The sequence below is a fragment of the Mastigoproctus giganteus genome, chromosome 5, assembly GCF_048544385.1.
Source record: "Mastigoproctus giganteus isolate SK-2022 chromosome 5, ASM4854438v1, whole genome shotgun sequence".
In the NCBI taxonomy this organism is placed as follows: domain Eukaryota; kingdom Metazoa; phylum Arthropoda; class Arachnida; order Uropygi; family Thelyphonidae; genus Mastigoproctus; species Mastigoproctus giganteus.
This window is the reverse complement of record NC_143579.1, coordinates 108815187-108827303: the sequence shown is the minus strand read 5'-3', so window position 1 is coordinate 108827303 and position 12117 is coordinate 108815187. Positions and strand designations below refer to the sequence as shown.

At 37.0% G+C, this 12117-nt stretch overlaps 1 protein-coding gene across 1 annotated transcript in view; it reads right to left on the bottom strand.

Moving 5' to 3' along the window:
* The window catches only part of LOC150085626 (P-selectin-like), a 292465-nt gene that overhangs the window by 111223 nt on the left and 169125 nt on the right, over window positions 1-12117 (bottom strand). The window contains exon 13 of the mRNA XM_090374622.1: window positions 1099-1272. Coding sequence (XP_090230748.1) covers window positions 1099-1272 — 174 coding nt within the window. The remainder of the gene's footprint in view (window positions 1-1098; window positions 1273-12117) is intronic.

Here is a 12117-nt window from a genome sequence, read left to right as displayed (position 1 = left end):
AACCACTGCAAGAATTGAAAAGATTAAATTTGATAATCTCACGGCTGCATCAGTGCATCTGTCATTCATAACTAACCGTAAACGGGTGTTGAACCATTGAAAGGGTTGCAAACTAACTATTGTGGTATTGAATGGCTTCAATAAATTGAAGCCATTCAAGTGATTTAAGTGCCAATTACTATGGCAAAAAAATAGCTCTAACTGCCGAATTTTTGTAATTTATTGAAAAAAGCTGAATATAGGACATTTAGGGCATACTGATAAAGTCAATACAGGACACTTGGCAACTCTACAAGAATTGCTCCTTCAGGATGACTTGAACAGGCTTCAGGAATGGTCACAAAAGTGGCGGCTATGTTTTAATTCAGTAAAATGCAAGGTCTTACATTTGGGGAAGAGTAACTCCAAAATAAATTATACACTTGGAGGAACTGAATTAAAAACAGTAGAGAAAGATAGGGATTGGAGAGTTATGACATGGGCAGATGTAACATTATCTGAACAGTGTAAACAGCAACAGTGAAAGCCCATGGTGTCCTATCAATGGTTTATCCTGTAGAGAAATATTATAGCACTCTTAGTGCCAAATACAGAAAAAAATATGAAAAGAACTTTGTACAGTTAAAAAGAAAAACAAGAAGAAAACCTCTAGTTCAATCAAAAAATTAAATTAGTTTTAACTATGAAGTCTTGTAAATGTTAAACTAATAATATGAGATAATAATATCAATAACAATATCAACAAATAATATGAAATTGTAGAAAACCGTTATGGATTTAGAGACATCATACGTCATCTATAATTACACAAAGAGTAAATCTAGTTGCTCTTATCATGATGCAAGTTTTAATTTTTGTTTACTGATATCACAAACAAAGTGAGAACAACGTTACTTCAAATACTCTTATTTGCAAAAATAACTCTAAAATATAAAATATGGATATATTCTGATGCAAAATAAAAATTGGCATTTTCTGTATATTCTTATTGTATAACATTGTATATATTTTATCATGAAGATCAAATCTTTACTAGTAAATATGAATAAGTGTGGCTCAACAAAGCATCAAAATTAGTATGATATTAAATGCACTCACATTTACAGGAAGGTTCTTGTCCTGACCATTTTCCTCCTAGTAGGCATGTCCTTATATTGTTACCAACTAATTTAAATCCATTATTGCAGGTATACCTAGCTGTATTACTCACATGTTGTCCTGATGTTTGCAGGGATGCATTGGATGGTGTTAACAGTATTGGACACTGGGTTGCTATATATTAGCCAAATAAGGTTTATGTAAATAGCATAAATTACATGTTAAAATGTAAATGTTTCACCATTCAATCTAAAATGCATCTTTATCCTTAATATAAAACAGTTAAAAAGAGAAATTTCCATTTTAATTTTTAGTGAAAATTATTTCATTAAAAACAAGAATACTTGATATAACTTTAGCATAATTAAATCAATATAACAATATTGATGCCAAGCAAAACATGAGAATTTCATATGAGTACATTATCTCACCTTTACCTGAATTACTAACAAAACCCACCGAATTCAGTGGGAGCAAATTCATTAATATATGCAGTGTGTTACATTTCAGGCACATTAATATTGTGCCTGAAATGTAATTGAGAAAATTCATGATTTATTTGATGTAATTGAGAAAATTCATGATTTATAACTTAAAAAAAAGAGCAAAAAAGAACTCTTATGCATGAAAACTCTTATGAGAAAATTTATTTTCTGCACATCTGCCTCACTGCCCATTTATTCCTCCAATCAACACATGGCAACAAACATAATATTCAGTGCCACAACTACAATATTCTGGTGGCCTATATGATATGTAGCAAAAAAATAAAATAAAATAACTGCTGGATTTCAAATGGTCTGATTTTAATGAAATTTGGGAATACTTGATAAATCCGTCTGAAAGATCTAAATATAAAATGTCATGAAAATCCATCCAGCATCAGCCAAAAAAAAAAAAAAAAAAAAAACATCCCATTTCACCCAACCATTCACTACAATGCCTGTCTAGCTCAGCCTTAAATTTATTCAGGCTATCAACTTCCACAACAAGAGATGGAAGTCTGTTCCAGAAATCAACTACCCGCTGGCTAAAGGCAAATTTCCACACATCTATTCTACAACTGTCTTTCCTCAATTTGGATCTGAGTCCCCCCTCAGGTTCGCAATCTCAGCAAGAGGAAGAATCAGATCAACATTGAGCTTGCTCAACCCATTCAAGGCCTTATACACCTCAATCAGATCACCTCACAGGTGCCTAGTCTCCAGGCACTGCAATTTGCAGAAATTAAGCCTTTCTTGGTAAGAGCACCCCTTTGTTCCCCTCACCAATCTTGTTGCCCTTCTTTGTACTCATTCTAGCAACTCTATATCCTTCCTAAAATGAGGCCTACAGACCTGTACACAATACTCAAAGTGTGGCCTGACCATTATCTTGTACAAAGGGATAATCACTTCCTTATCCCTGCTAGCAAAATTCCTATATATTATTGACAAGGCTCCATGACCTGCTCTGGCAGCCCATCTGGACTGCTCAGTGAACTTCATATCTGACTGCACAATTATCCCCAGGTCTTTTTCATTCTCACTTCCCCGAGTGTAGTACCACACAGTTGGTACGTTTCTCTTGGGTTACTGCTACCCATATGCAGTACTTTGCATTTGTAAATGTTAAACTTCAGTTGCCACTTCTCAGCCCATTATGCATATTAGTATGTGCTAATGCATCTAAAAATTCACTTTTCCCACATGTGAACTGAACGTTGGAACTATTTCTAGCTGTGTTCTAAATACTCCTCAAAACAAAAGAATAAAATTTATGAATGAACTGTTATGAAATGGAGTTTATAATCACTTCCAGCAATAAAAAATTAAAATTACACATTTGTATAGCATACTTCATATACTGGGTGGCCCAAAAGGTACTTACCAAGTTTAAATCATTATTTCTCCATAACTACTAAGAGAGCACAAAGTTTATTTAAAAAGTATGCAAATCAACTATTCATGGAATTTGTTAGTCTTGCAAATGATGTGATGATCACAAAATGGCATCATCCACCATGGAGCAGCAGATATTCATAATTCAGGAATACTTCTGTTTAGCAGAGAGTCCTGAAACTGCTGGGAGAGCCTTTCACAAGAAGTTCAATGCCAAAATAGGGCTAGGTTGGTACATCCAGAAGTTTTTAGACATTTATTCTCATAATGATCAGCCATCAACCACAAGACCTGAGATGAAAACATTCAAAAATTGATAGAAACATTACTTTATACAAGATATGCATCACACCAGCATCCCTTTCTGAAAGCAACATTCAGAAAGGGTAACTGTTCATTCTTTCACAGTTAAAACTTGAGTGAGATTCTGGTATTGAGAGTATTAGAGGAATATAGAACCTTCAATATGTGAATTTCATGCTACCAGACAACTAAAATGCCATCGATACTCAGCCAAGGTTTGAGAGAGAGAGAGAGAGAGAGAGAGAGAGAGAGGAGAATTATTCAAGCTCAAGTTCTTCTTTTGGACGTAAAATATGTCTAAAAACAGACTCGACTGACATATATGTCACATATAGCTTCAAAAAATCATCCTTAGAAGGGAGGGTAGGTTACCCGATGCAGGCATTTCCTTGAAATAGAAAAGGATATTTTTGGCTCCATGAGCAGTATATCAGTAAACACTGTAGTAAATATACTACTATATTTATATTTCAAGCAGTGTATCTGCTGCTATATAATAGGAGTATTTACAGTAAACCCTTGCTAATGCAGATTAATTGGGGGCAGAGGTCATATAGATTAGTGAAGCAGAAGACAAAAAAAAAATTAGAACACAAATAAATAGAAAATTTAATGATAAAATAGTGCTGATGAAAATAAATAAATAAAAAATATATCACTATAGAGCCGTTATTTAAAAACTAAAAAAAGACAATACATTTATCCATCGATAGAAGATTCAGAAGTTATACAGCAGACTCTCGATTTACCAGGATAGGATTAACTGGGACACTTCAAGACTCCAAAGTAAAAAAAAAAAAAAAAAAAAAAAAATCTACCGGAAATTGTAAAAGTCAAGTAATAAATAGAATGGGCATAAACAGATGTTTTGGAAGTCATAAATAAGCGATAAGAAGCGGCATTATAAGTCATGATTGGGAGATGAACGTACCTATTATCCTGCAACCCCCCACTGTCTTCACACCTGGCACTCAAAAAAAGAATGGAAAGAGAAAAAATATTTAGTTTGTTTTAGTGCATCATGTTGATTGTTATGTTCCGTCGCACAGCAAAAAGACAAATTTTGTTTCCTTATTTATATCAGGAGTGCTGAAATTTTTTTTTTTATAATAAATATTTTTATTGTTTATAAATCGCAAAAATGATGGGCAAACACAAAAGAGTTGTTTTCGATTGAACAAAAACTTGAAATTATTCAAAAGTTTGAAAACTGTGCATCCGTTAAATCTTTAATGAACCATTTATAACCATATATAACCATTTCACTATTCTTCTGCCTTTCTTTTTTTTGCATTGAAATAGCAATTAATCTCATACAAATAATTAGTGAATTGATATATTGTCCATCGCAATAACAAAACTTTAGAAAATTCTCTAGAAACTCTTCACAATGTTCCAGCCTGTTTCTAACTGGTGGCTCCACTGTCTATGTGTTTTAACATGTAACTGGAATTAACATTATTATCTATGAGAGTGTCCACTCTGTATTTCAAAGTACAGTACTCAACTGTGAACAGAATTTTTCTGTATTTCGATCCGGATTAACCATAATCAGATTAGCGAGGGTCTACTGTATACTGCTTGAAACTGAATGTTTTAGGTGTGGCTGAGGCATTCTCAAGAATTTATTTATGGAAAATGGTTTAACTAAAATAATTTGGAGAGGTCTGGGTGGTATCTCTCAGCCTCTGTGTGTGTATGTGGTATTGTCGAACTGGCCATTCTAGACCACATAAAGAAATCATGCTACAGTAACTGGAATTGGTCATAATTCTTTACAGCTCCAGTGTAGCTAGTGAGTTTTTCATTTATTTATGATAAAATTTTATTTAATGTTGTAGTTTTTACCTTTCTGAGAGTAAGTTATTTCTGATCACATTGATCAGAAATAAATTTATTTTAAACAAGTATTCTAAAAGACATATGTTTGAATTGCTTCAAACTTGGTCCAGCTGTTGTGAGCAGTGATTTTTGACACAAAAACCAAGTATCATAGATAAACATTTCTTTATGTAATTATAAACAGTATACTTAAGATTATAATATTATTTAAGGTGTTATTTGTATTTAAATATAAATAATAATAATACTTTAAATAATATTATAATCTCACATAGATTAGTTTACTTTTGCTTTTTGCTAGCAGTTCCCCCAATAGTCACAAATGATATGACTGATGGTGGAACTGCCAGTGGTTATTCTCCTTCTCTACAGCCTTTTTGCTTGCTCTAATTGTTATATATATGATGAGCTTTTTATAGATAGGGAGAGTGATTTCTTTGCACAAGATGTCAGGAATACAGTGAGCTGAATTCAAAACTCAACATGCTGTTTGGCATGATTTAGTCTCTGAGGAAGCAAGATGATGTAATGGAGCAAATTCAGTCTGAGAGCTCATCAGAGACTCAAATGTTTGATGCTACGATGATAGATACTTCTGAATCTCTCTCTCTAGAAATGGATCAACTGATACACTGCTTTGATTTCATAAGAGCTAGCCTTAACTGGGGATTCAAATGTAAGGGAGACAGGTAACATAATCTGTAGGAAAGAAAGATGGCATAGAACTTGAGTGTGTCTACAGGGTACAAAAAGTGACCATGTAATAAACAATTTATTTTCTTGTAATGGTGCTAGTGGGTGCATGGTAATACAAGTGGAAACTAATGACTTTAACTTTAAATGAAATGATGAATTGGTTATAAAATATCAAGTCATGTTGAAAAACTCATAAGACAGGATAAAATGTTCTTATGTCTACAATAACATTTTATCCTGTAAAGCTGGCCTTCATTGGTAAACAATTTATTTTGCAAAGGAAGTATTATTCACTTAAAAATAGATGCAGTGCAAGGGTTTGCTAATACCATTGAGGAGCCATTAAGGGTTCAGGAAAACTGCTAGTTTGAGGAGCTAGGGAAGCTGGTAAATAATCACTTCAGGTCAAAATGACCGCATGGGACAAAATGATATTTTCACCTTGTTCAAGGGTACTTTGGTGCAGCGATTAATTACCCTAAATACTGAAAGTGAAACTGTAATAGAAACAAAGTCCACTGGTAATCTAATATCACGTGTGAAAATACTTAAGTGATTAAGGGGTGTATCAGTGTTGTCTAAAGCAGTGAAGTACAAATTAAGTGAATTTTGCCTTTTGTTCAAGTCAGCTAATGCTGATGTAATTGGGTTACTGAGATACAGTGCCATTCAGAGATAAGTGATGGAGAATTTCACTGAAATTAAATTCTCCATCCACCACAATGTTCACTGAAATTTCATTTCAGGGACCATTGTGGTGGGTGGATGGGTGAGCAGTGATACTGATCAAAAATGCCTGAAGGTGACAAGAATGTTTCCTAGATCAGATCAAGGTAATGCAGTTGTTGAATCAGCATGTTGTGAAACAACTTTCGGTAAAGGGAAGATAATAGTGGAGGTATGTTGCAGGGCAGATGACTTTGAGGAATATGATAAAACCTCCTCAGGCAGACTGAATATACTAGCAAGTGCAACTACCTCATTACAAGCATCTTCAACCTTTAACCCTTATAGACTAGAAAATGTGGACTGGAAATACACTATATTGAAACAGTTTTTTTTTAATTAACTGAATGATTGCATTGCTACTTTCCTAGTATGTCAAAGAGGGCACTAATATCCTATAGGCCATATCCAGAGAACTGAGGACGAGGTTGCCGGTGTGGACGTGCCTTTCTGCTGCTCTTGGAACAGAGAAGTTTTTTCTGATTTATTTTCTGCTTTATTAGTTTAAATTTGACATATTAACTTATTTTCTAGAGTAGCTTTATATTCCTATTACGGTACTTAAGTTTAAAGTAACTTAGATAGAGATTTTGTAGGTATTACTTAGTATCGGAAAGGGTATCAAATACACGTGTTTACCGTTCGTAAATATCCGCCATTGTTACGGGAAAATTAATCAGTAAAATCTATTAATCTTGTCGAACTTCATTGGCAATTAAATTGTACTTTTAACTATACATATAACCACTTAGGTTACGTAACATAAATAATTAGTAAAAAGAAATAATTAACACATAACTTGATACGGAAGTTATATAAAGGGATTTCGTAGATAACACTCGTTACTGAAACAAATATTTCGTAGATAACACTCGTTACTGAGACGTAAATATTCGTAGATAACACTCGTTACTGAAACATAAATATAGCGTTATAACTGTGTTTAGATACAAGTTTAGGATTTAATTTTGTACAGAAATTGAAATTTTATTGAAAGTAAATCTAAATCATGACTCAAACCAGAGCAGCAAAGCAAAAGGCTCAAGCTAATGGGAATGCTGTGGCCCAGGGGAGAACTGAGGGGGGCAGTTGTCCTCTGAATCACAGCCTTTTAAGATGCACTATTTGCTTGATGTTTGTGGAGCAGTCAAGTATGGGACATGATACTGCCATGGGGGATGTCTTTGTATGTGTGCGATGCAAGGAGTGCAAGGAAATTAGGCGACAACTCGGCGTTGTTATGGGCCTATATGAGACCTTGAAGGACGGGTGGATGCCCTCAAAGGATTACAAGTGAAGGGCCCATCAAGCTCTCAGCTGCCCACACCAATGCCAGAGCTTGCACTTGGTCATCGCGCAACACAGCGGCAACCCCCAAGGCAGAATGCGCTGGTCCCAAAGGAACTAGTAGTTGTTGGTGACTCTATTGTCAGGGAAACGGGAAACATGCTTTGTAAAAAGGATAGGTGGAACAGGACCAGGATATGTCTGCCAGGGGCAAAAGTTGATGACGTTGTAGAGCGGATATCATCTTTTAAGGGCAAAAAAGGTGATATAGTTGTACACGTTGGCACTAATGATATTAAGAGTAGGAGACCGGCGGAATTACTTGACAAGTACAGGTCACTGATGAAAAAAAGCAGTGAATTAGGGTTGAAATTGAAAGTGTCTGCAATTCTGCCCAGACACGATAGGAGGGAGTATATGATGAGAGCCCTGTCAATCAATTCGGCCCTGGAAAGATTGTGCAGGGCTCAAGGGGCAGAATTTTTTTCATCCTGGTCTGTACTTGTTAACAGGAGAGACTGCTTCTACAGGGATGGGATACACTTAAATAGAAAGGGTGCAAGAATGTTTGCTGATGCTATCGAGGCAGTGTTAGGTGGGTCGGAAAACTGCTAGATTGGGGGGATACAAGGACCAATAGATTAACAGTAGCCACTGGCAGAGGTGAAAGTGATTCTTGCACTGCTTCTATTGGAATGAGCCGCAGCCTGGAAAATAAGATACAGGATATTTCAGAGATTGCTGGGAATCATTGGGGTACAAGTAAACACATGGGTTGTGTTAGGGTAGCTAAGAAAAAGAACAGGTGCATGTATACTTGCGTGTACACCAATGCTAGGAGTTTAGTAAATAAATTTCATGAATTTGAGGTATTGCTCAAAACATCAAAGGCAGATATTGTGGGGATTTCAGAGACGTGGTGTCACACAGATATAAGGAATGCAGAACTGGAATTTGGGGAGTACAATGTCTACAGAAAGGATAGACAGGATAGGAAGGGAGGAGGGGTTATGCTATTAGTTAAAAAACACATAAAATCCAAGGAAGTGAAGCCAGTCGACATCGCTGGACAGTGCAGTGTCGAGTCAGTTTGGTGTGACATAAGCATTGGGAGATCAAAATTGAGAGTAGGAGTGTGCTATAGGCCTAATGACTCTGATGAGTATAATAAGAAACTGTTCGGAGAAATAGAGTGGACAAGTAAATCAGAGAGTCTTATAATGGGGGATTTTAATTTCCCAGATATTGACTGGAATTTGGGGGCTGGTCACTCACACAGTAGCAAGGCTTTTGTGGATTTATTGGATGATTGTTTTCTACATCAGCATGTTCGGGAGGCAACTAGAGGGAGTAATACTCTTGATTTGATTATCAGTAGTGATTCTTCATGCATTAAGAATCTGCAGATAAATGAACCACTAGGTGGCAGTGATCACAGTGTTCTGAAGTCGGAGTTACTCAAAGAGGTAACTACCATTAGGGGTAAAGGGAAGGGGTATTGCTTTCGTAAAGGCGACTACAATGGACTGAGACAGTACTTAAATTCTATACAGTGGGATCAACTGATGATATTGCCAACAGCAAATTCAAAATGGGAAGCATTCAAAGAACTTATCTTGGAAGCTACTAGGCTTTACATACCAACTAAGAAATATTGTTCAAGGTTTAGGCCTAAATGGATGTCAGATGAACTAATGAGGCATATGGCAGAGAAGAAAAATGCATGGGATACATACAAATTATCACGTGACACAGACGCCTATGATAGATACAAGTTGATCTGTAACCAAGTTACAAAGGAGGTTAGGCAGGCGAAGGCAGATTACGAGAGTTCCTTGGCAAGGGATGCGAAGAAAAACAGCAAAGAGTTCTTTACTTATGTAAACTCTAGAAGGAAGGGGATGAATCAGATTGGTTCACTTGATATCGATGGGTCAACTGTTGATGACCCTGCTCAGGTAGCTAACAAACTAAATGAATATTTTGCATCGACATTCACACATGAGGAGTTATTCAGCGAGGGGAATGCCAGAGGTGTATTCAACTCTAGCAGTAAGCTAGAGAATCTTGTAATAACTGAGAGCAAAGTGGAGGAGAAATTGTTGAAGATAAACACAAGAAAGGCACCTGGGGTGGATGGGATCTATCCATTTATATTAAAGGAAGTAAGCAAACCCTTAGCCATAATTATGAGAGCTTCCTTGGACTCAGGGGAGGTACCCATGGACTGGAGATGTGCAAATGTGACCCCAATTCACAAAGGAGGATCAAAGGCTGACACAAGTAATTATAGACCTGTGAGTTTAACTTCTGTTCCCGGAAAATTAATGGAGGCACTGGTTAAAGAAGCACTGCAGGATCATCTAGTCAAGACTTCAGTTATAGCTAGGACACAGCATGGTTTTGTTAAGGGAAAGTCTTGCCTGACCAATTTGATTGGATACTATGATGCAGTCACAAAAGAACTGGATGCAGGGAATAACTTGGATATTATATACTTGGATCTTAGAAAGGCTTTTGATACTGTTGCACATGGAAGACTGCTGCACAAATTGGAGCAGTGTGGCATTAGAGGCAAATTGCTGCTATGGATAAAAGGGTGGTTGAGGGGGAGAAGACAGAGAGTGGTAATCAATGGACACTGCTCATCGTGGACTAATGTTATTAGTGGAGAGCAAAGTGGAGGAGAAATTGTTGAAGATAAACACAAGAAAGGCACCTGGGGTGGATGGGATCTATCCATTTATATTAAAGGAAGTAAGCAAACCCTTAGCCATAATTATGAGAGCTTCCTTGGACTCAGGGGAGGTACCCATGGACTGGAGATGTGCAAATGTGACCCCAATTCACAAAGGAGGATCAAAGGCTGACACAAGTAATTATAGACCTGTGAGTTTAACTTCTGTTCCCGGAAAATTAATGGAGGCACTGGTTAAAGAAGCACTGCAGGATCATCTAGTCAAGACTTCAGTTATAGCTAGGACACAGCATGGTTTTGTTAAGGGAAAGTCTTGCCTGACCAATTTGATTGGATACTATGATGCAGTCACAAAAGAACTGGATGCAGGGAATAACTTGGATATTATATACTTGGATCTTAGAAAGGCTTTTGATACTGTTGCACATGGAAGACTGCTGCACAAATTGGAGCAGTGTGGCATTAGAGGCAAATTGCTGCTATGGATAAAAGGGTGGTTGAGGGGGAGAAGACAGAGAGTGGTAATCAATGGACACTGCTCATCGTGGACTAATGTTATTAGTGGAGTCCCTCGGGGTTCAGTATTGGGTCCTTTATTGTTTTCTGTATTTATAAATGATATTGATGATGGTATATCAGGCTTAATGTCCAAGTTTGCAGACGATACGAAGGTTGGCAGGGTTGTCAAGGACACTACTGACACTATGCTGCTGCAACAGGATTTGGAAAGGTTGAGCAGATGGGCTGAGAGGTGGCAAATGAAGTTTAACATTGACAAATGTAAAGTACTACATATGGGAAACAGCAACCCCAGAGCAATGTATCAACTCTGTGGTACTACACTGACAGTGGTAGAGAATGAAAGGGACCTGGGGGTGGTTGTGCAGGCAGATATGAAGTTCTCTGAGCAGTGCAGACGGGCTGCAAGAGTAGCTCATGGTGTATTGTCAATGATATATAGGAATTTTTCTAGCAGGGATAAGGAGGTGATTATTCCCTTGTATAAGGCAATGGTCAGGCCACACCTAAAGTACTGTATACAGGCCTGGAGGCCTCATTTCAAGAAGGATGTAGAGCTGCTGGAACGAGTACAGAGAAGGGCAACAAGATTGGTGAATGGGACAAAGGGGTGTTCTTACGAAGAAAGGTTTAAGTTTTGCGAATTACAGTGTCTGGAAACTAGGCACCAGCGAGGTGATCTGATAGAGGTGTACAAAGCCTTGAATGGTTTGAGCATGCTCAATGCTGATGGGATTCTTCCTCTTGCTCAGAATAATCACCTGAGAGGGCATAAATTCAAATTGAGGAAAGACAGATGTAGGATAGATGTGCGGAAATTTGCCTTTAGCCAGCGGGTGGTTGGTAGGTGTAACAGACTTCCATCCCTTGTCATGGAAGTTGATAGCCTAAATAAGTTTAAGGCTCAGCTGGACAGGTATTTCGAACGAACAGAGGGGTGAAGTGGAAGTGGTTATTTTTTATTTATATATGTTACTTTTTTTTTTTTTTTTGGCTGATGCTGCATAAGCTTGCTTTCTTGCATCAAATGCCTCTACTAATGCTAATATCTGGTTCTCACTAAGGAGC